At 36.1% G+C, this 24,849-nt stretch overlaps 1 protein-coding gene across 2 annotated transcripts; it reads right to left on the bottom strand.

The window, feature by feature from the left end:
* Nucleotides 1–881: 881 nt before the first annotated feature.
* LOC311093068 (major histocompatibility complex class I-related gene protein-like) lies at nt 882–24,830 on the bottom strand. Of its 2 annotated transcripts, none has more exons than XM_084130184.1 (7): nt 24,596–24,830; nt 15,446–15,706; nt 4,377–4,655; nt 3,302–3,583; nt 2,738–2,824; nt 2,273–2,290; nt 882–1,975 (listed from the first exon to the last, which is right to left on the bottom strand). In XM_084130184.1, the coding sequence occupies exons 1-7, from the start codon at nt 24,642–24,644 to the stop codon at nt 1,932–1,934; spliced, it is 1,020 nt and encodes a 339-aa protein (XP_083986310.1). In that variant the 5' UTR covers nt 24,645–24,830; the 3' UTR covers nt 882–1,931. The 2 variants fall into 2 exon arrangements, with proteins under 2 accessions (XP_083986310.1, XP_083986311.1); XM_084130185.1 differs by lacking the exon at nt 24,596–24,830 and adding an exon at nt 17,076–17,231.
* Nucleotides 24,831–24,849: the final 19 nt, after the last annotated feature.

The following is a 24,849-nucleotide window of genomic DNA, read 5'->3' as shown; positions in this document are numbered from 1 at the left end:
AGTTGAGAATCATCTTTATACAAAGTTTGGTAGGCCTATATAAAATCCTGAAACCTAAAAAATTATTGGTGATTTAAAAAAAAACATTGTTTTTGCTTAGTCATGTATTTTTTATTTCAAATAAATAAATAAATAAATAAAAACAAGTCCTGATGTCCTCTGAGCATATACGAATAAAATATTATTTTTCCAAAAAAATTATTTAACTTTTTTTTTTGTATGCTTTAAACAATGTAATGACAAAAAAAAAGGAAAAAAAAGAATACTAAATTTACAAAACTTTTTTTCTAGGTCTCAGGAGGATATGACAATAATAAAGATAATGTCCATTAAATACTTAAAAGCTGTGTGACTTAGCCTAACCCATTATAAAAGCAGCTGATGGAAGATCAGTCTCATGATGTATCAATGAATTATGGTTTAAATAAATGTAAGAATGTGACAATGGCAAGTCACACACAGCTAAATTAATTTACATAAATTACTAAACATTATTGTTAAAAGAAAATAGTTCTCATGGCTTTTGCAGTCAAATTTTATTTCATGCAATTTCATGAAATCAGGTAGAAATAGGTCTTTGATGTAACTATTTGTATATCCACACTTTTTACAGTGCATCTCCCTTTCTTAAAAATAGAAAATTACTGACCCTGTAATTATATTTCTATCTTGTGGACTAAATGTATGTTCTGTGATATCTACAACTACCACAGTCAGTGTTCAGTGTTCAGTCAGTGTTCATTTAAAAAAAAAACAAAAAAACTTTCATTTTTCTATTTGATGCCTTTATGACCCTTTTGGATCTTCATTCAATAGTTAATTAATTATGATAAAATATTAATTCTGCTATTTGAAAAGTGTGAAAGACATTTGCCACTTGCTTGTTTTGTGAGGTTTATTTATATCGAAAGAATCAAAACAACATTACAATTTTTTGAATGCAACCGATATACAAAGAAAAACATTCATGTAAATACTTTAGATTTAGAAACCTCAAATAAAGGAAAATATCTGTATTTTATTGTACTGTTCAGACATATGTAAAAGTTCAATAGTACAGCATCTAAGATTATTTAACAAGAATCAACTATTATTCTGTACTAAAGCTTATCTAAATAACTAAAAATAAAAAGGAAATAAAAAAGAAGGAAATATACAAACAAAAAAGCCCAATAATTACATACAAGGAATAAAAAGTGAAATCTACATAGTGGGTAATTTCATTGACGGAAAAGACAAATTTCACAAATTATTCAATCTATACCATTTTAAAGTTTAATTCAATTTATTTAAATGTTGCAGTAGATTTTCATCTACAATTTTCCAGGACTAGTTAGTCTTCCCCTGATTTACTTCATATTCATATTCTAGCTCACAGAAAATGTCCCTGTAGAAACAACGCATAGACACATAAAGAATGATCTGAGATGCTGCTCTACCAGCTGACTATAAACTTCACATCACAAACCTACAAATCAATTTCCTCAAATCTACAAATCAATCAACTTTGTCAATCAGTGATTTGTGTTCTTTGTTTTCTTCTGTCACTAAAGAGAAATATACATATTTTCTAATTTAGGTTCTGTGAACAATGAGTTGTATTTTTACATGGTAAAATTAAAAAGTTAACCATAAGATGAACAGGAAGTGTAAAGAAATAAAAACATTACTTTTTAGATGTAATTAATTCAGAACCATAAAATAGATAATCCAAGAAATATATATGTGTATGTGTGTGTGTGTGTGTGTGTGTGTGTGTGTGAGAGTGTGTTTATGTGCATTTTTGTAAGCAAGATGGTCAGCACGACAAGCATAATTTTTTTCAGCTTGATTTCTCGCACATGTCAAGTCAAATGCAGAAACATGTTACATTTTACATTAATTTCACACGACTAAGACAGTTGCACTGATGAACGAGAACACACACGTCTTTATTCTTGTGGTTGAGCTGAGCTGTTTGAACCATCATCAGAACCTAAAACAGAAAACAATATTAAAATAAAAACATCACACAGCTCATACAAGACTAGATCAGCACAGCAGTCACTCTATCATATCATATCATATTTATATATCATATCATATTTTTAAGATCTACATTAGAGAGAAAAGTTTCAGGACAAACTTCTATTTAACTAACTGTATTATTTTACATTATCAAATTATGGATTTAGATATATGAATGTACTACTATTAACCACATCATGACCAATGGCAGAACTCATCATGTTTTTATAATCATTTTTATAATTTGTGTTTATGAGGAACTTACCACTGACAGGTTTGAAGCCTGTAAAACAATCATAGAAGAGAGCTGTAAGTTCAGCAATTTCAATCAATGAACACCAAATCCAAAGGAAAGTAGAACAGAAATATTTATATATATATATATATATATATATATATATAATCTGTCAAATTGAGTAATCATGATTAATCTAATCTAATATATATATATATATATATATATATATATATATATATATATATATATACACACACACACACACACACAACCTTTTATGCAAGTTGCGATTAATCGATTTGACAGCACTAATATATATTTCTTTTAATATTCAACCACAAGAGTTAACATTATCAAAACTAAGACTAGAATCAGTGAAGCACACAAATACAATGCAATTTGAATTTAGTTTAAGTCACAAACAACATTTAATATTTCTTATTTGCTATTTAAGATATTTCAGACTTTGTATGGCCTAAACTGTGTCCTCACCTTGTTTCTTCTTATACACCACATACCCAACGACACCAATGGCGATCAACGGGACGACAGCAACAACAATGATGGGAACCGAATCTCCTGATCAGAGGAAAACATCAGATTACTCAAAGAGCCTGATAATGCTACTAACCAGTCTGGTGAAAAATCTCAAACAGTGTGTGTGACTGTGATCAGCAGTACGTGTGTATATTACTGTAACAGCATTGTGACAATGTGCAGCTTTATAAAAACAATACAGGAATAATCATATTGTGTTTGTGCTCTATTGTTTGTTTCTTCTCTGCAGGTCAAGAAGTTTGTTAAAGAGAAGAAGCCAAGCTGTGACTGAGAATGACCACACTCGCATGTCATAGTTACTTTGAGAAATAATCTAATTTCATCCTAATTTCATTCTTAATCTTAATAAACTTCCTTGTTAATAAAGCATTGGTCTGTTTTTAATGAAAAATAAATATTTGGAATTTATTTTCTGGTGAGTCAAGACCCTAAACAGACTCAAAAGTGGGGATCACAGGAGGGACTACATTCGTAGTTCACTCATCTCATTTCTCTCACCCTCATTTGTCCTGATCTTGTCCTCTGTCACACTCTTGTCCTGATGTTCCACCACACAGCTGAACTTGTTGTTCTTCCACTCATCAGGTGTAACTGTGAGGGTGCTCCTCCGCTGGAAGGTTCCGTCCTCATTAGGAAGAAGTTTCCCAAGATCCACATCCTCAAGATGCTCTTCTCCATTCTTCATCCAGGTGATTGTTACTCCACTGGGGTAAAAACCTGTAGCATGACACGCCACTGAAGAAGAGGAAGACTTCTGCAACAGAGACACCTGAGGAGAGACTGGAGAAGACTTCCGCAGCAGAAAGAGAGAGAGAGAGAGAGAGAGAGAGAGAGAGAGAGAGATGTGTCATGCCACACAATTTGAGGTCTTCCCAAACAAGACATGTAACACACTGTGAAGGTTGGATCCAATTGCATCCAATTCATTGTATAATGTGTGGTAGAAGTGTGGTGGAACTGCCCAGATGAATACCAGCACTATAAGTGTCTGCTAGAGTTTCTGCTTTAACAGCTCTGTTCTCAATTAAGGCAAGAGCAGGAGCTGAATAAAGTTTTGTATATTCATTCTATGTAACCATTTTTCCTTTAGACTTTCACTATATTTAACACTAAGACAGAGCTCCTTGTCATCTCAGCCAGCCTTATATTTTAGCAAAACATATGCATTTTGATTATTCTATCTATCTATGCGAAACAGCTGCTTATCCAGATTCTACTTAGCTCAAACTGAGCTACTGCCAGTCTTCCAGTAACCTGTAACTGAACACTGAGCTTTAGCCACTACAACAAATAATGCCTACTTTAGCTTATACTTTTCTAGCCGGTTCATAATTGACGGGATTAGATTAACATGCTTTTCCTGGATCTTTTGTAGTAAGTCATTTAAAGAATACATTTTAATTCTTATCTACAAACAAATCACATGATCTGTATTGCTTAAAATAATTAAAACAATCTCTGAAGGAAAGAACACTACAGCATTGTGAGATATCTCAAGTGACAAAACTATTTTTACAATGACAATTCTAGTGTACATTACTTTATAATCAATGCTGGATAAGAACTGATGTACCTTTTCTTTGCAGGCTGCTCTTTCCATACTGCAGGTACTTCCGCAGCGACTCAATGCACACAGTGCTGAAGTAATTTCTGTCAGTCTCAATAACGCCTTTGTCATTGTTCCACTTCTGTGCTGTGGGGAATGCTTGCTGCACTGGGGAAATCCATCTCATCTCCTTAAAATCCAGAGACAGAAAGTCCTCTCCATCATATCCATCCTGCAGGAACCCATTTTTTGCTCCAGTCTGATCATCCCACTCACAGCCCAACATTTCCTGGACTGTGTGCACACCTGAGGAAAAGAGACAATTGAATATATCTGTATAATTAATCAATTCATACAAATCATATTAAAATCATCAGTCAATCAGAAAGTCCCAACATGTCTGACTCAGAATCAAATAAATCTGACTGAACATATTTTTTTTGTATTTTAGCCTCCATTCTATAAAAAAATTATAATATTTTAGCCGAGTCGTGAATGTATTATGATGAGAGAAAAAGAGAACAGATGCTGAGAAATAAAACAAAGACAATAAACAAACAACATGGATTTATATTGTGATGTCTTCACTGGTCCCACAAAAGAGCATTCACAAATCATAATGTGCAGAAGTGTATTCAATAATAATGGCAATACATGCTTCTTATGGACTGTCTCTTTTTAATCTGTTTGTTTTAAATGATCAGTTTGACTGAATCTCTCACTGACTTAAAGTGGTTGTTGAATTATTCACTGCACCAGATCTGTGTCTCAGAACCAGAACTGTTAAATTCCTCAATTCCCTACTCATCCATTTCCCTTCTTTTTCTCTGTTTTATTATGAATAATCTCATAGAAACATTAGAAGTAGTTCTAATGTTTCTATGAGTTCTAATGTTTCTAGTAGTTTTTTAGAGCACATGTCTCTGAAGTAACCAACTCTTGTTACAAAACTCCCTTTGGTTGATCTCATAGCAAAATGATCAAGACTCTTCACACTGTTGACTCAACTGTGACTCAACTTTACCATAATAACAGTTCATAAGAGTTCATTCTACAGAATCCTCAGCCTGTGTGTGATTCATGTGTTCATATTTTCTTTTCTTTTTTAATCTGGGATACTGTGGAAACTGTGACCTATTTCACCCTTGACCGTCTCATGTGAGTAGATTCTAGAAAGAAGAGCAACTTTTCTTTGTTCAGTCGGAGTGAAAGAATAAATGAATGTGCCACAATCCAGCTTCAGCTGCTCTAGACGACATCCATCAGCAGTGCAGAGGAGAAAACACAGGCAGGAAAGGGTTAACAGGAACTAGATTCATGATTAAGACCAAACAGATGTAGAAGAACAACACAACACAGAGACACCAGCCAATATCAGACCATCATCAGTGACATTAATGAGTGTTCGTTTGGTCATTGATGAGAGACAAACAGTTTGTGTGTGTGTGTGTGTGTGTGTGTGTGGGTGTGTGCGTGTGTGTGTGTGTGTGTGTGTGTGTGCGTGTGTGCGTGTGTGTGAGTGGGAGTGTGAGTGTGAGTGTGTTGTATAGATTGTGTGGAGTTCAGGTATTCCCTACATTGTGGGGACAAAATGTCCCACAATGTAAAACCTGATATTTTTTTAAATATATATTAGGGCTGCTCGATTATGGAAAAAATCATAATCACGATTATTTTGGTCAGTACTGAAATCATGATTATGTAACAAGATTATTTCACATGACTTTGGGAACGTGTTGCATTTATTAAAAAGACACGGTAACACTTTACAATAAGGTTAATTAGTTAACATTAGTTAATGTATTAACTAACATGAACTAACAATGAGAAATATTTGTTACAGTATTTATTAATCTTTTAATGTTAGTTAATAAAAATACAGCTGTTCATTGTTTGTTCATGTTACTTCACAGTGCATTAACTAATGTTAACAAATACAACCTTTCATTTTAATAACGTATTAGTAAATGGTGAAATTAATATTAAGATTATTAAATGCTGTAGAAGTATTGTTCATTATTAGTTAATGTTAACTAAGGTTGTTAACTAATGCTAATTAATCAACCTTTATTGTAAAGTGTTACCAAAGACACCTTTCAACAATTCTTAAAAAAATAGAAATTTTAACATTGATTGTACTTTTTGAACTATTAAAATAAATAATATAACAGATAATAGCCTACTTCAATGAGTATTTTAATAATTCCCGCAGGTCTTCCACTTATAATGCGGGAAATTCCCCCACAAACATTGATTCACTTTAGCATGTAGATTGTATGAGTAGCCTAAATGAATCCAAACAGATTATAAAATCAAATCAATAATTTTAAAACTTTCTCCAAGACGCAATTTCACAAACCGCGTGAGTGTTCAGCGGTGCTGCGTCTTCTCTCTCCCCGTCTCTCAAAATGGGTTGGACAAGGCAAGCGTTGAAACTACACTCTCGCGTTTAGGAGTCGGGACATGACGGAATTGTCACTTGCACAATCGGGCCAGCATTGCATCGTAACTAAAGTTTATCATTTTCACTTCTTTTTAAGTCTCATCAGTTTAAACATTCAAGCTGAGAGAGTTTATGGCTTCGGGAGAGGTGGATGTGCGCGCGTCATTCAGAACACAAGACAAAATTAGAGCGTTCTTTCAAAACAGAACATGGCAAAATAATCGTTTTTACTCAATTGTACTATTTTGGTGATCGTTGGGAGCAAAAATCAAAATCGAAATCGAAATTCAATTAATTGCACAGCCCTAATATATATTGTGGGGACATTTTTAGGTCCCGCTAAAGAAAAAAGTACTTTTTTGTTCAAAAAGCTTGAAGTTTGAAGCAGTTTGAATTTTGAAGTACAGTATTTTAAAAAGCTTGAAGTTTGAAGGTTTTAACCCTCTGGGCTCTGGAGGTGTTTTGACATGTCCTGTTCTCAGACAGACAAATAAATAGATTGCTATGTATTTGCTGTGATGTTAAGTTTGGTTTCAAGGGCATTGCTAGCCATTGCTAGGATGTTCTGGATGGTTGCTAGGTGGTTACTATTGTATTGCTTTGTGGTTGCTAGGCAGTTGCTAGGGTGTTCTGCATGGTTGCTATGCAGTTCCTAGGGTGTTTTAGATGGTTACTAAATGTTTGCCTGGGTGTTGCTATGAAGTAGCTTGGGCATTCTTGTTGGTTGCTATGTGGTTGCCAGGATGTTCTGAATGTTTGCTAGGTGGTTGCTAGGGTGTTGCTATGTAGTTGCTAGGGTATTATGGGGTGGTTGCTAGGATGTTTCTATGTGGTTAATAAGGTAGTTGGGGTGGTTGCTAGTGTGTTGCTATGTGGTTGCTAGGGTACTCTGGGTGGTTGCTAGGGTGTTGCTATGCGGTTGCTAGGGTATTTACGAACAGTAAAAGAACATTCCAAAAAGTCACTACTTGTGTGCACCGTCTATAATATACGAGTGTTGACCATGTTTTATGAACAGGCCTTACAACACTTACAATGAACTATCATATGTCTTTCTACTGTGCCTCCTGTATTATTGTGATGTTATCAGGGCATTTTAAGGTGAAAAGACCGATTTTGGTAGTTAAAGTAAGTATATTAACATTACCTATATCACTAAATTAAATATACGGTTATAATTGTAAAATATACAGGCATCCTGTAAAACTTGAAACATTGACAGTATTTTTTTAAGGGAATTTCTGGCAACGACAGCTAACAGTTTTTACCGTAAATCTCACATAAATAGTCAATAGTAAATCAGTCTATAAAAAAAAAGTACCTAGAACATATGGAAACACAACAATTACTCCCCCTCATGTCATTCCAAACTCATAAGACTTTTGTTTATCTTTGAAACACAAATGAAGATATTTTAAATAAAATCTGATAGATTTCTGTCCCTCCATTGAAAGACTGTTCAACCAAAACTCTGACAGTTCAAAACATTAATGAAGAGATCATAAAATAAATCCATATGAATCGAGCTGTTTAATACAAGTCTTCTGAAGAGACACAATCGCTTTATATGATGAACAGATTTAACTCATTCTTTTATTCACATATAAACATTGATCAGCGAACATAAACAGAAGCTCAACCGAACTTGCTTGACGTGCGAGAACAAACTAAATTAGTTCTTGTGGAAGAGACTTTCAATGTAGAGACAGAAATCTCTCACATTTCATTAAAAATATCTTAATTTGTGTTTCAAAGATGAACGAAAGTCTTAAGGGTTTGGAACGACGTGAGTGAGTAAATGACAAAACTTTCATTTTTGGGTGAACTAACCCTTTAAGTTTAGGTTTTAAAGGTAGGCTATAGAAAATATAATTACCTCAGTATAACAACAACAGAATCCAATAGAAAGTCTACACTGTGATAGATAAAAACGTAACACACATAATGGCATGTATCTATTAATTAAACCGTCACCACAGATTTCTGTGAAAGAAATTGAGTGAATTGTTGTCGGTTTATCAAACACAGCAGTCAGAGATACTTCTCAAACCTTTTCACTTTTTCACCTCTGTCTCTAAAAAAGAGCTGGTTTCTTTTCTTACAAATAAGGAACTGAATGATTTCTGACATTTCTTTCAGTCTGTTCGTCTTCCACTGATGCTGACAGACGCTGTGCTGAAATACTCTGACTGTGTTTTCTAACCGCTGAATCTACAGCAACACAGCAAAAGAAATGATTATTTAACTGAGATGTGAGTTTATTGTCTGAATTTATTATGATGAGAGAGATGTGAAATAACACAAAGACAATAAACACACAACATGATTTCTATTGCGATGTTCTCGAACACGACAGCAAAACTGAGCAATCAGTGTAATCTGACTCACGAATCAATGACTATTATGAACCTCTCTGAAGAATCAGTTTGACTGAATCTCTCACTGACTGAATCGCTCAGAGTAGTTGTTGTCTTATTCACTTCAGTGGATGTCATGTGATTTTCATCATGTCCAATCAAAATAAACCGTGAACCGTGACTGTATTGTGTGTATTTTAGGCTTGTGTGACTTTAATCAGTTAGACACACATGAGCGTTCTGCCATAATAAATGGTACTTTTATTCAAAAAGAAATGTTGACAAAAATAATATTGTTTTTGTTTAGTAGCCTATGTTTGTTGATTCTAGTTAGGATCAATTATTCTGAAAGAATCATTAATGGAACGGTTAATGAATTTGAACCGTGTCTCAGAAACAGAATTGTTAAATTCTTTACGATTCCCATCCTTGCTCATCTATTGACCTTCTTTTACACTCTTATATCCCTTTACTATTGTTGTATATCAGGATAACAGACATCTTTGTTCTATTATTGAGGTCTGTTTTTGAATCCATGCTCTGGGTTTGTTTAGTAATGTCTGTATGCTTAACAAGCTTCTGTTGAGTAAAGTCTGGCGAGAGTTTGCATATTCATCTCGTCTTGTGTTTCTATCATGCATCATATGGTGGAGATCACAACTATGATTAAACTGATGGAGACAGTAGAAAGGACAGTTTCTGAAGTGACATGGTTACATATTAAAATCTTTAATTTGTGTGTCTGGTTACATTTTAATGTTTTGACAGTTAAGAGTTTGAATTCTGTCTATGGGATTTTTGAGAGTTTTATAATCTGCTGTTGAAAAACAGATAGTATAATCAATTAGAAAAGATATAGTCAATAAAATTAATAATCTTAGATAGGATATCATAGTTATTAAGACTATTTGCACGGTTTAAGAGTGACTCAACTTTACCACAATAACAGTGTAAATCAGCAGTATTTGATCTACTCCTGGAGGATCATCATCATCCTGCAAAGTTGAGCTCCAGTCTTCCAGAATCACACAGAATCAGCCGATCTCAGTCTCAGGATTACTGAACAATGACCGTCCGGTGTGAGAGATAGCAAAGCTGGAGCTGAACTCTGCAGGAGACTGAGACTCTTCTACACACACTGAGTTCAGCAGATCAACATCAGTGTTCCTCTACTGTACGTGTGTGTGAACTCACACTTCTGATGAGCAGGAGATTGACTTAAACAAATGTGGGGAAAAAGCGAGAGATTTCTTGAATCACAGATAAATGAATGAACATCGTTTCATCTGGAGTTCATTCACAGTATTAAAATGAAGATGTGAGAAACTGTGTGTGTAAATACAATCATGACATAATGATGCGTACTAGAACAGTACTTGAGCTTTTCAAGAAAGCAACACAAAAATAACTGTAATGGCCTCTATATTAATTAATCTATTATAAATGATATTTTATTTAATCATATGTATTTTAGTATTTTTATCAAAATAATTCTATAAATAAATATAATCAATTATTATTCATTTATATTTTATTAATAAATTTTTGTTAAATTGTTTTGTTGTGGTTTCTGCTCAAAAGACCGAGAGCATTTTAGAAACTGGTTTTGCTCAGCAAGAACAAAAACAACAGGAAACATTGATCACAATCATTAAGAGTTTCAAGATGGAATAAAAATATTAAACTAGAATGTACATTTTCTGAAGAAAATTTGAGTGGTGCTTGCAGTGGCAAAACTCAGCACTGGGTTAACATGTTTTTAACAATATGTTAACACAATTAGCATGTTGCTAGCTTTATGCTAACATGATAAGCATGTTGCTAACATCATGCTAGCTTTATTAACATGTTGCTAGCATGATTAGCATGTTGTTAACATTATGCTAGCATGATTAGCATGTTGCTAATATGTTTTAACAAGATGCTAGCATGATGTTAGCATTATGCTAACACGATTTACCACGATGTTAGCATGGTTTACCATGATTTACCAGTTTACCATGATTTACTATAGTTACCATGATTTACTATAGTTTACCATGATTTACCATGTTCTAGTATGATTTACCATGATTCTAGCATGATTTACCATAGTTTACCATGATTTACCATGTTTACCGTGATTTACTCTTTTCTAGTATGATTTACTATGATTCACTAGCCTGGGTGCCAGCCCGAACCCCGCCCACAACATTTTTTGGTCGGAAGTTCGGTCTGGACTCGATCCGTTGAGGAGTAATTATGCTCGGCTCCCAAAAGGCCGAGCCAATCAAATTGCCAGGGCGGGCTTTAATGGATAATGGACAGATGATCTGCGGTTACGTAATCACCCACGTCACCAAAGAGCGCTTGATTTGAATTACCGGTAGTTTACAACAAAGACGACTGCGGATGGAGAATTGAGATTTCACGAGTTCACACTTACAAATAAGTCAGATAGAATAAATGCGTATATGACGTGCTGTCCGAGGAGAGGGCTGTGGGCTCGGTAGCCATACTCCCCCCGTGTTCCTGGTTGTGAGAGAACAAGACAAGAAAAGAGTGAGGATTCGGGGTGGTGGAGGGATGCTGAAAAACTGTGAATATGCTTCCTCATGCTGATATAGGTTAACGTTAGACATGGTATTGTTTGATGACAAGTTGATATTGGATTGATTATTTGTACGTGCTCGTCTTAAACTTTGTTTATGAAACATCATGTGTAGATTCCGCCATCGCGTCTGTTATAGAAGATATCCACAGCGCATTCATTTTAAAAGAGGAACAGAGAGCCGCGACATTTTGTTGGTTGAAAATATGAATGAAGAATATGCGTCATTTACTCCGTTGCTCTGATTGGTTGTAGATCTATCCAATTGAGTGCAGAGTTTTTTTTTTTCCTGGTTCGGTTGAGACACGCCCCATAATCAAATCTCTATGGAGCGGTATCAGACTCACATTCTGACTAGAATATGAGTATGACGAAGTCAGGCTAATGATTCACCATATTTCTAGAATGATTTACCACGATTTACCACGTTCTAGGATGATTTACCATGATTTAGTCAAAAGAGCCAACCCCAATCTTTAAGATGCAGAGATATAGGTCTTGCTAAATTGTTGCTAGGGTACTCTGTTTGGTTGCTATGGAGTTGCTTGGGAACTGCCAATTTTCTTTTATTTATCCTTTATTTTACCAGGTGATGTCCCATTGAGATAGTCAAATCTCTTTTACAAGGGAGCCCTGGGGCAACAATTACACAGGTTACACAGAATCACAAAACAGACAAAAAAAAAAAATTTATTTACAGTACATGTAAAACAATTTAAAATAACATAAAAGGCTCATTGAATGATGAAACTCCAAAGGCTGCTTGTCAGTATGAATGATGTAAACCAGGGGTCGGCAACCTAAGGTACGAGTGCCAACATTGGCACGCAGAGGGTTAATCGCTGGCACGCAAGCAAACACGAGAGAGGTGTATGTACTTCATTCAGATAAAGTAGCCTACCTCCCACCTACATACAGAACTACATTTTGATGTAATAAATCCTCGTAGTAACAGCTTGTTTTATTAAGTTAGGACTAAGAAATACTATTAAAGTGTGAGAATTAAACTGCCCAAGTCAATGAAAGTGAGCAGCTCTAACAAACCATTAGCGTGACCACTGCGCACACAAGTACCGACTGACAGCTTACAGCTTATTCCGCTGTAAAGTTATTGCTATAAATTTCAACCCAGTATATAGAGTCCTTATTAAACATATTAAAAGCGGGACAAGAGGAGCAAATGGCCAACACAAACAAAGACAAAGCCATGTGCTCAGGCACAAGACAAACAAAGAAACATTGAACAGAGACAAGACTGTCAAGGCAGAACCCTGACACATGATGGCGTGTATCTATTGGTCACTGCAGATTTCTGTGAAATAAATATTGTAGGTAAATAAAAGCAAATTGTTGTAGGTTCTATCAAACATAGCAGTCAGAGCATCTGCTAACAGAAAGACCAAAGAAAGATGTGTGTCTGGTTACATTTAAATTCATCTGAATTCATCTTAAATTCATTAAATTCATTCACATAAAATCATCTGTCTGTATTATGGGATTTTTGAGAGTTTTTATCATCTGCTGTGTGGAAACTGTTAGTCTGATTGGAAAAGATAGTCAGTAAAATTAATAATCTTAAATACTAAATAGGATAACATACTTATTAAATCTGAACAGATGTTAAAACTGTCAGGTTTTGACTTTGTTTTTGTATCTGTTTCTCTGTTCATCTTTGTTCACCTTCTAGTCTGTTAATTAGTTCAGTTCTCTCCTTGTTTGTCACTATGGTTTCTAATTGATTGTGTTAGTTCAGTTCAGGTGTGTATCTTTCTGTTCATTGTCTAGCTTTGTTTAACATCAGTGTGATTATGCAATTTGCAACAAGAGAAAGCTGAAAACCATCAGAAGAGCGAAAAGAAAAAGAATGATTAGATGGAGATTGATGGCATGTATAGCAGCATGTGGTAAAGAACATTATTCTGTTTATGATTTCTCATACAGCTAGACCTATAACGACAAGATATTTCCAAGCAATAGCCTATTGACATAATTTCCGGGAGACAAGTCAGTAAATTCGAGTAAAATCATAGGCTTCGCTTATCCAGTGCGAATGCACCACACGAAATTTAGATGAGGGGGGGTAATTTATAAATCACACAAGGTCCCCAGATCATACTAATCCTGTGCGAATACGGCTTTTGTAAATAGTTACAGAGGAAAAAGTGGGCATCATACGCTAAACGACTGAGAATCACACACAACCAGATATTCAAGTCATTATACGAACACAACAAACTCGCGCCGAAACACTTGCCTTGTTGCTGGGAGACGTGTGACAAATGAAAACAATATGTGTTCTAAAATCAGCTTAAAAAATCAGACATGTCTGATATCCTCCGACTGGATGGACAGTCTGTGACCATCATATACACTACATGATTTTCTGTGAAATCTGTCCCGTAGGAAGGACGGCAAAAACATATTTCCCATCGACAAATGCCTTGATCACGATTCGCGGTTTTCTATTCCTCTTTTAAAATGAATGTGTTGTCTACATCTTCTATAACAGAAGCGATGGCTGAATCTACACATCTAAATTCTCCAGCAGCAGCCATTCTTTGTTGTAAACAAGTTCAACCCACACGCTCTTTTGTGACGTGGATGATTACGTTACTGTTGATCATCTGTCCATCATCGTATAAAGCCCACCCTGACAATTTGATTGGTCCGAACAGCTTTGGTTCTGGCATACTTGCTTCACAACAGATCAAGTCCAGACCGAACTTCCCCCTCCTCAAAAGTTGTGGGCGGGGCTAAGCTAGCTGGCATCCAGGCTAGTAAATCTGGGCAAAAGTCGAGGAGTGTATTCTAGCCTTAAGATCGTGTCCTGAATGAAATGGAACCTTATAAAAAGATTGATCTAGAATACTCTACATTTAGTAACACAGGAGACTTGACTCAGTTGATTCAGTTTGGTAGTTTTCTGTTCTGATTTTAGCACGTTTTGCCAAAGTGAAACATACAGTGTTTGAGTCATAAAGATAAAATAATTATAAAAGTGTCCTAATTTGAAATACAGCCTTTTACAGTAAGTGTGTTTAGGGTCTGTAACAAAGTTCTCAAGCGCATTTCTTTTTCCTTACAGAAAAGTAATGATGGTATCTTTAATTTTAAGTACATAAAATACTTCAGTATCTGATCTCATTCTTCTAAATTTACCTGATGGATTTAAATCTTTTAACTGATGGACATAGGCAAAATAATTACCAACCTGTTTATACACACACATATTTAACGGTCTAAATTAACTCTTCTCCTTCTGTCCCATACTACGCATGCTAAACTGAAACCCAAATAAACAAATTAACATTTGTACGCTTATTTTAAATGCATTTGTATGGATATTAGTGTTTGACTGATAAACACCATCAATACTGAAAATAATAAAAGAAACCAACAGACCTTGACATTTCCTTCTATCAACAACATTGCTGCATTATTTATCGGTGAAGGTTGGAGTTTGAGATTTAGAGCAAAAGAATGATTGAAGCATTCACATTATTTTGAGTATTATTCTGTGCAGAAAATCAACAGAATAAAGGAATGCTAGCTGTACCTAAATCTATAAGTGATTATCCATTAAATTATGCACTAGTTTACCATTTACATGCTTTTGAGAATGGGAAAAAATATTTCACTAGCCAGTAATACTACCAAAATCTGTATTTGATCATATTGGCTTTGTGTTAGTTTTTTACCAACTTACCCTTTGACTGGTTAAACCGCTGCATTGCGATCTGGATGCTGTTTTTGAAGGTCTGATGTTTGCCAATGCCGATCTGAGTCTCTCTGTCCCAGTAATCTTTCCCCTCATTCTGTCTCATCCACTCTGTCTTTGGCACAGCTTTCATTCCATTGTTATCAAAGTACATAAACTGCACTTCATCCACCAGACCAACCGCAGTGAACTCTGGGAAGTCAATGTCTCCAGACACACCAGTGTAGAAGTATTTCAGAGAGTGTGTTCCTGTGGACGGAGACACAAACAGGGAGATTGGAATTTTAGTAATCATCTCAAATTAGACATTCTTGCATACAGCTTGTTCAAAATTGACACAATTCAGAATTACATGAATACTAAGACTGATCATTAGCCTTTATTAAAAAAAAAAAATGAATTCCATAATAAACAATTATCTATATTGCTATACAACTATATCTAGTTGAAAACAATTATCTATATTGCAATATTTCATTTGATACAAACTCTTTCCCCTTCACATGTAATTATGTTCATATTCAAAGTTTGGTAACACTTTACTTTAGTATACATGTAGTTACTATAGTAATTACTATAAATTTAGCAAAATTACTTGTAACTAATCCTAAACCACACCCTAATCATAACCCTATAGTAAGTGCATTTACTTATTACTTATTTAATTATTACTACTCAGTACTTAAATGTAAAATTACACTAACTCAGCTCAGACACTAAAATCAAATATAACCCAACGTTTTCTGATTTACCACATTTAATGAGACCTTGTCAGTTATTATACTAAAAATATAGCAAGATGTGCTTTTAATTAGAATAATATTGACTCAGAAACAGCTTTATTGGCCAAGGAGCTCTGAGTCCAATATATAATACAAGAATACAGATAATAAGACATGCATCTAGATACAGTAAACAGTGGATAAGTTATATATAGATTTCAAGATATCACTGCAAGCAAAGTGAATGAAAAAAAATGAATCAAAATGAATGTAAAAAAAGACAAATGTATTAGGCTACTGAATGTATTATTTGAAAGCTGCAATAATGGAATGAAAAAAGCAAAAATGTAACAATAATGTTACAATGTAATGTAATAATGTAACAAAAAATTGTAATACCCAATTAGTCTATTTCACAGAAAAATAATAATAATTATTATTATTAGCCGGAAGGAAGGGTTGATTCGTGGCCTTATATTGCCATCTAGTGGACAAAAGGCTGAAGTCAATTTCTCCCTGGCGATTATGTTCCCAGTTGTTAACTGGTTCTTTTAAACGGCAGGATTTCCTTTTTTTGATTTTCTCTATTAATGGGCTTTATTCCAATACATGATAATATATATATATATATATATATATATATATATATATATATATATATATATATACTTAATATATTATAAATATTATATATTTTTTATTAAAAGTAGACCACCGTTTAGTTGGTTTAGCAAGTAGTTCGTCATCGTCCTCAATTTTTGGAAAGTGTCAACACGAAACTTTGACTAAACATGGGCTGTTCATAGAGGTATTTTTAGTGTAATAGAATAATTTGCCAAACTCTACTCTTAAAAATACATGCAGCTTCTACTGTCATATTAAAATAATTTACTCACCAGCATAGGCAAGGTGAGCTCCGAGGAGCAAAAGCACAACAGATCGCATCATTGCTGTCGCCTGAGGAACAGTTTACGTTTCATTTCTAGAAAAATGACTTGGAATATTTGTTCTAAACGTCTCAGTTGTCGACAGTAAACTGGTGAAATGTGTCTGAGGACTCTGAAATTCCAGCCAATAGATATTCCATATACCTTCAACGTCACAAGTTACTATGAGGTACTTCCTTAACTGGGTTGATGATGAAAGTGAAAGCAAAATATTAATTCAGTGAATATGTAGCTATAATAGAGCTCAGGTTTTCCTCCGCAAATTATGCAGCATTTTTTATTTTGATGGCTAAATTTCACATTCATAAATGCAAATTTTCAGGTGGAAAGAAACATTTTTAATTGCATTTAAAAATGAAGTGAAGCCTTATAGTGAGTCAATCTTGCCCTCGAAGAAACAAAAAGCTATTTGAATTTTACAAGCATGTACACTCTTTAAAGTATTCCTCTAATACTGTTTATAGCCTACCTCCCCCAAGCATTTGAAATGTATTGTATTGTACTTGTAGCATATTGTTTGTTTTGATATTTCTTCAAGGTAAAAAAAAAGAAAGTAAGAAAAAAGGACAGAGGGTTTCCCCAGACCAGACTGCACAATATGGTGGGGTATAGGCTGGGCTCCAGCATCCCCGCTAGTCCGCGACCCTACAGAGGATAACGGAGAATGGATGTATTGGGTGTATGATAGGCCTAATATATGAGACATATTCTCTTTTCTTAATTAGTGTCCTAATAGAATGCACTGAGACATTTTTTATTCTTGAAAATACTAGTTGTAGTGGCCGTTTGTCAACAAACAAAAAGAAATTAAACTTTCAAACGACAACTTCTAGCACCCTGGGCAGGTGATGTACGCAGGCAAGAAATCAAATCAAATTCCAGGCTGGATTCACGGTTTGTGGTTGGTTTATTTGTTCCAACTGAGCAAACAATACAGCATCTCTCGCGCTGGTAAAAAAACATATGCCCATCACCCAGGTGCTACAGACCACCTCCTACTTCCTACCTATATTTACCTTTACCTGTGCCCACTACTGCCGTCAGGTGTCTAAATCAAACATTGTAGTTATTAAAATAACCAAAAATAAAGACTAAACATATAAATAAAAACAATTAACTAAACAAACAAACAAAAGAATATTACCAAAATATATATTACTAATCTGAGCAAAATCATAATAGTAAACAAATTAATTAACAAAATTACCACTACTGAAAGCAAACTAATGTAGCTCCAACACTCAATTGGAGCAATCAATTGCATTATCACAATTACTAAACTCTCAAAACGGAGCTACACACTATGTATTCTAACTATATCAGGCACAGATGTCTTGCCGCACCTGCAAGGAAAAGAAAAAGAAAGAGAATGATAGAGGTAGACAAAGAGAAAGAGAGAGAGTCAGTTCATGTGATCACACTGCCGCCTCCAGCAGCAGGCACAGCTTCGTTACAGGCCTCTCTAAGATGCTGGTCTTCGTTTGGAGGCGGACAGAGCGCAAAACTTTCCCCATCATCCAAGATCCTCTTGAAGCTGTATAGCATCTGCCACAAGAACAACATCTCCAGGTATAAGGTTTCTTCTTAGTGCTGTCCATTTTTGTCTCTGTTGCATCAATGGCAGGTACTCAGAAATCCATCTCTTCCAGAAGAGTTCCGCCATGTACTGTGATCTGCTTCCATCTTTTTCTGACTTACAGATAATTTCTGTTAAACAATCCTGGTGGCATAATTGGTTTACCTTTCAACAACAGAATGTGATTCGGCGTCAAAGCTTCCAGGTCATTTGAATCATCTGAGGCCCTTGTAATAGGCCTATCATTCAATATTGCTTCAACTTCGCAAAAAATTGTTTGGAGTGCTTCATCGTCCAGGGTCTGCTGTTTAAGGACTGAGGTACTCTTCACTGAGCGAATCAGGCGCTCCCAAATGCCACCATGATGGGAAGCTGATGGGGTGTTAAATCTCCATTCTATGTCGTCCTGAAGAAACTCTCTTTGAATTTTACCATGATTCAGAGCAGTCATACTCTCCTTGAGCACAAGGCTGGCTCCAACAAAGTTAGTTCCATTGTCAGACCTGAGAGTTGAAACTGGGCCTCGTCTGCAGATGAACCTTCTCACTGAATTTATACAGGAGTCTGTATCCAATGTGTATGCTACTTCCAAGTGTACAGCACGGCTGGTCATACAGGTGAAGAGTACTCCGTATCTTTTGAGAAGACATCTGCTTCTTTTAACTTCAATGGGCCCTTAAATAGGAGTGAAAGGGGCTTCATCAGGCAACACTCTTTCAGCAGGTAAGTCCGCCATTTTTTGTTCAAGGAGTCTTCCTCTGTTGCGTCTGCAAACAACACAATCTGATATGACCTTTCTGGCAGCAGAGTTTGCATTTATAATCCAATACTTCCGCATTAAACTGGACAACATATAATTTTTTCCAGCATGACATATCTGCTGATGAATGTGGCACAGAATTAGTGTCGATACATACAGGTCTTTTGACAGAATAGCAGGACGCTTGGATTCCACTGGCAGTGAGGCTTTGCTTAATCGACCACCCACTCTGAGAATCTCACCATCCATCACTGGGTCCAATTTGTACAGTGGACTGTCCTTGGATATGGATTTCACACCACTCTGCAGCGAGGTAATTTCATCCTTAAACCGTTGATGTTGTACATACCGGATGATCACCTGAAGGTCTACATCTAATTTAGGCCACCCATCCTTGGACTTATAAAGGAAATCAGGTCCCATCATCCATCTCCTTCTGTTCAGGAGATCTTCTGCCCTCATTCCTCTTGACGCTTCCTCTGGTGGCCAGGTGGTGACACTGCACAGGCTTCGCAGGAAAACCGAATGAAGGTACATCTATTTGGAGCTGCATCATCGCCAAGCTGTGCCAATTATGCCTTGAGGAAAACTGCAGATGACAACGCAGAACACTTCCATCCAGAGGTTGTGAGTACAGTGAAAAACAATTTTTATGTCGTTGATTGCCTCCGTTCAATGGCCTCAGAAGAGTAAGCTAGGAAAATGATCCAGGATTTAACTGCACTTTGTCAGAAAGGAGGATTCACTCTGTCAAAGTGGGTCAGCAATAGTCGTGCAGTGTTGCGCTCTGTCAGCGAAGGCCACAGAGCAAAAGACATGATGGAGCTGGATTTGGATACAGATCAACTTCCTGTTGAACGTACATTAGGACTACAGTGGTACGTTGAGACCATAGACTGTAAAAAAATATGGACGTAGTGTCCGTGACGTCACCCGTAGGTTTCTGAAGAGCATTTTTGAAGCCTAAAGTGGGCGGAGCCGGCCGTCGCCATCTTGGCCTTGCGTCACTCCCGGATAACAGAAAATAGACAAACAGGCGGGGCGTGAGTGGAGCTGAGGAGCCTGGCTATCTGAAATCACCTAGCTCGACGTGATCGAGTTAGCTGATGATGTAAAGCCAATTAAACGTTCCTATTTTTGCCCTTCGAAATATTATAATCGTTAAAAGACATGGCTACAAGTGAGACTGTGTATTACTTCGAGAGTGTTTGTGTATGACAGTGATTTATGTGCATACATGTCCGTCACTCTTTCATGGTCCGTCAGCGCGGCATCGCTCAAGTTCGTAGAGAGCTTATTCAGTCCATTTTAAATTCTGATGTTGGCCGTCTCCCAAATGGGTTATGGTTTAACCGTTAAACCATAGATATATTGCCTTTGAAGTGCAAGTAAATGCGCTAGAAAATCCGCGCTCATTCATGTGCATTTATTGCACGGACGGAGAAAGCGCCGACGCCTGCATGATTTCATCTGACGGTACATAAGCATATTATAATCCATCTGTTCCGTGAGAGCAGAACGAACGAGCATTTATTGACGTTTTAAATTTGAAAACCCCAAAAAACAACGAAATTGTCAGACATCCATTAGTGCATGTTCACAGAGGAAAACAACTGAAATACAGCGCTGGTTGTTCTCTCGAACGATAACGACGGAATCCAAAGACGTGGGCTTTGTAACGTTACCCAAGTATTAAATTGTATGAAATAATAATCCCGAAAAAAAGCACAAACACTGCAGAGATGGCAAGTTCAGCAGCTAACATTGCTGAGGTGAAGTGACGGCTAGTAACAGCAGACAAACGGCTAGCACTGACAGCGGCAATCCATCTGTCACTCAAGTGGCCACACCCTTAAATTTAAATATTAATCAACTAAACGGACGAGTTATAAAATAATTCACCCCCCTCACAGTTGTTATGAAGGGCAAAATTAGCTGTATAGACCAAATCCACATACAGACACCAGGCTTTAAACACGTTTTTTTCTGCTGTAAAATTTGGCATTTTAACATGGGGGAGATACAGATTTGACTCACTTCTGACAACAGCCTCAAGCGGCCAGTCAACGAATTGCAGTTTAACTCACTTCCGTGTTGGTTTCAAGAGAGAGACGGGGAGGTTGCCGCTTGGTTGAGACTGACCAATTTGGATTTAAGGCCTCAGCACAAGAGCAACCACAGACGAGAAGAGGAATTCTTTCGGTGGTCAGCTCCCTCTATGACCCATTGGGCTTCCTTGCTCCATTCAGCATGATGGCTAAGTTGTTACTGCAGGAACTCTGTAAAAGAAATCTTGGATGGGACGAAGATATTCCCCATGTTCTCGCTAAGCAATGGGCTGGCTGGTTGGAAGATCTCCAGAAGGTGGCAAAGTTCAAGATTGATCGTTGCATTAAGCCTAATGACTTAGGCAACCCTGTCACTGTACAGCTTCACCACTTCTCTGATGCCAGTGAGGTTGGGTATGGAGCTGTCTCTTACTTAAGACTGGAAAGGGATAATAAAGTGCATGTTGCATTTATGATGGGGAAGGCCAGAGTTGCTCCGCTGAAGCAGACAACAATTCCTCGCCTGGAGCTAACAGCTGCAGTCCTCGCTGTTAGAGTAGACCGCATGCTACAGAAGGAGTTGCAACTTAGGCTGGAGAAATCAGTTTTCTGGACCGACAGCACAACAGTCCTTAAATATATATCAAATGAAAGCCGGCGATTCTATACCTTTGTGGCCAACAGAATTGCAGTCATCAGAGAGGCAACTGATGTTGATCAGTGGAGATATGTGGGGACAAAGGAAAACCCAGCAAACTAATGTAGCTCCAACACTAGTCTACAGGTGTGTCCATACATTTTTTGGTAAATTGTCTATATAAATATTATAGTTGACTTATAGTTGAAGAGTGGAATTACAGACAGTTCCAAATCATATTTACTGTATTTGTTGATAAATGCATGCTTCTGAGGACACCATTGAGGAAGTTTACTGTAGTAGAGGTAATAATAATAATAAAAAATAATAATAATAGGCCTAATATTCTCATTGTAGGAGAAGGTGTTGAGGTGGCAGCTGAAGTTGTAAGTCTTAAAAGTACATAAACATACATAAAAGGACAAACAAACAATAATAGCCTAAATAAAAAGTCATCATTTCACCTCAGGGTTATTATTATCTGATTTTCTGATCAGGTTAAAGCATGCTGGTGTCATCTTTATCAACAGATTTTCTTTTAATTTATGATATAATATTTACTCAAAACTTCCACCTAAAAATAAACATCATGTCTGAGCAGGGAGGGTTGTAACCCTATTTCCCTATTTCCCTATTTACTTCTACTGGACCCACAAAGACTGAGCAATACCACTCTGAATCAAAATGCACAGAATGAAATGGGGTGGTGTTGGGGAAAGGGGTTAATTGGAGTTTGTATACTATGGCTCAATGGCTTAAACCAATGTGTTGAATAAATCACTCTTTCTGTAAAACATTAAACAAGTTCAGGGAGTTAAAACACTGTTTGCAAATCTCATGCACTCTTTTTGCAAAACTCTAAACACATTCTCACTCACTAAAACACAGTGATGCACTTATGTTTCAAAATGCTAAACACAGGCAGGCAAAAGTTAAACACACACAACTACAACACAGTTGTCATCGTTTACACACAACGACTCAAAATTGTTCACACAATTCTAATGATGTGACCAAACCAACAGTACAAGTCAGTTCAGAGTCCCAAAACTGACTCAAAATGTTGCACTGAATGTTGAGACCAACAATGGACGGAAACAATATAAGACGGAGAGGAGGAAGAGTACGTGTAAGGTGAAAAAGGAGGAAGAGGATGAGGACGAGAAAGAGCAAGGCTGGAACTGTAACCTTTTTGGCTTTGCAGTTGGTTCACTGTATTTTCACAGTATGCAAGTGCTGAATATACAGACATTCAATACTATACAATGTTCAGTACTGCAGTGCATACAGTATACAATTTCTTCATCTTACTACTGTAAGTTGTCATTGCTATACTTTTTTTTTTGCGTAATTGCAAAAAATGTGTTCACTTTGTTACAATATTTTTTTCTCTGTAACTGCATGCTCTGGATTCTGTGTCTCGTTTTTTCAAAACTCGTGTGCATGATCTGAAAGCATTGTTTGATTTTGAGCACAGATAAAATGGTTTTAAGGCAATTGTTTGATTTTGCCAGAAGAGTCAGAGGTTCTCTGAATGTAAGTTTGAAGATCTGGTTTTGTGTTTAAGGTTTTTACAAAGTGGATGATAGTTTTGAGAAATGTGTTTTAGCAATCCGTAATCCATCTTTAGGCCTACCAATTAAAATCGAGAAATTAGGCTAATATTGTCAATCCAGAGCTGCTGTCCACACACCTGACAAGCTTATCCACGTTCTGTGCAAGAACACAGTCAAAACATGCCATCAGAGAATTAAGCGCTTATTAAACGTGTTTTGTACACTACTTTCAGCCCTTCAAAACCATTTCTCCCCGAAACCGAAAATAGCTGTTTTGGCCACAACATGTTGTTATGTTTTATTAACAGAACATGGCCGAACCATAAAGCAAGTAGCCTAGGCCATCATCTGTTTCTAGGTAAAAAGCCGCTGCTGAGGTTAGAAACGAAACTGCATGAAACAACAAAGTAGCCTAGCCTGCTCATTTAAAAACAAAAAACAAACAAACAAAAAAGCACTTAAAACAATAAAGCCACAAATACAATGATTATTTGATAAAATAAAACATTATATAGCTACTAATCAAATAATATATTTTTTTCCATTAAAGGATTTCATATGGCATCAAAATGTAGCCTAAATATCTGAATAAGATCTTAAATAACCTACATCAAAAAATTGAAAAAATAAAATAATTTAGCCTCCATGTATTTATTTATTTTTTAAAAACGGAATATTAAAGAAGAATATGCTATTAAAATGTGTTCCATGCGTCAAAGACATGCAGGCTATTTCCGGAAAAAATGCCAATAACAAAACTCTTGACTTTGTGCTCTTTATAAAGGTCTCTTTCAAGATATCAGATACCTAAGAGACATATCATACAATGACACTATAATTTATAAGAGAAAGCTTACACTACTGTAAAATTAAAATAACCAACGTTACTCACCAGCATAGGTGAGATGAACTCCGAGAAGCAGAATCACTAATACCAGCATTCTTAGTCCTGAAAGATAGCTCTTATTAGATGAAAAAATCGTATTAGATGAAAAAAATCGTTTTAGAGAAATCACTTTGAATATTTGTAACAAACGTCGATCTTAATTTTCGACGGTTAAAAATGTCTGTAGTCTCCGGCAACGCCTAAACAAGCTCTATTCCCAGCCAGTAAATTCTGCACTTACAACGTCACATGTTACTACG

This window comes from Abramis brama (assembly GCF_963993115.1).
Source record: "Abramis brama genome assembly, chromosome: 12".
In the NCBI taxonomy this organism is placed as follows: Eukaryota; Metazoa; Chordata; class Actinopteri; order Cypriniformes; family Leuciscidae; genus Abramis; species Abramis brama.
The sequence above is the reverse complement of the archived record's forward strand: the minus strand, read 5'-3'. Positions and strand labels throughout refer to the sequence as shown.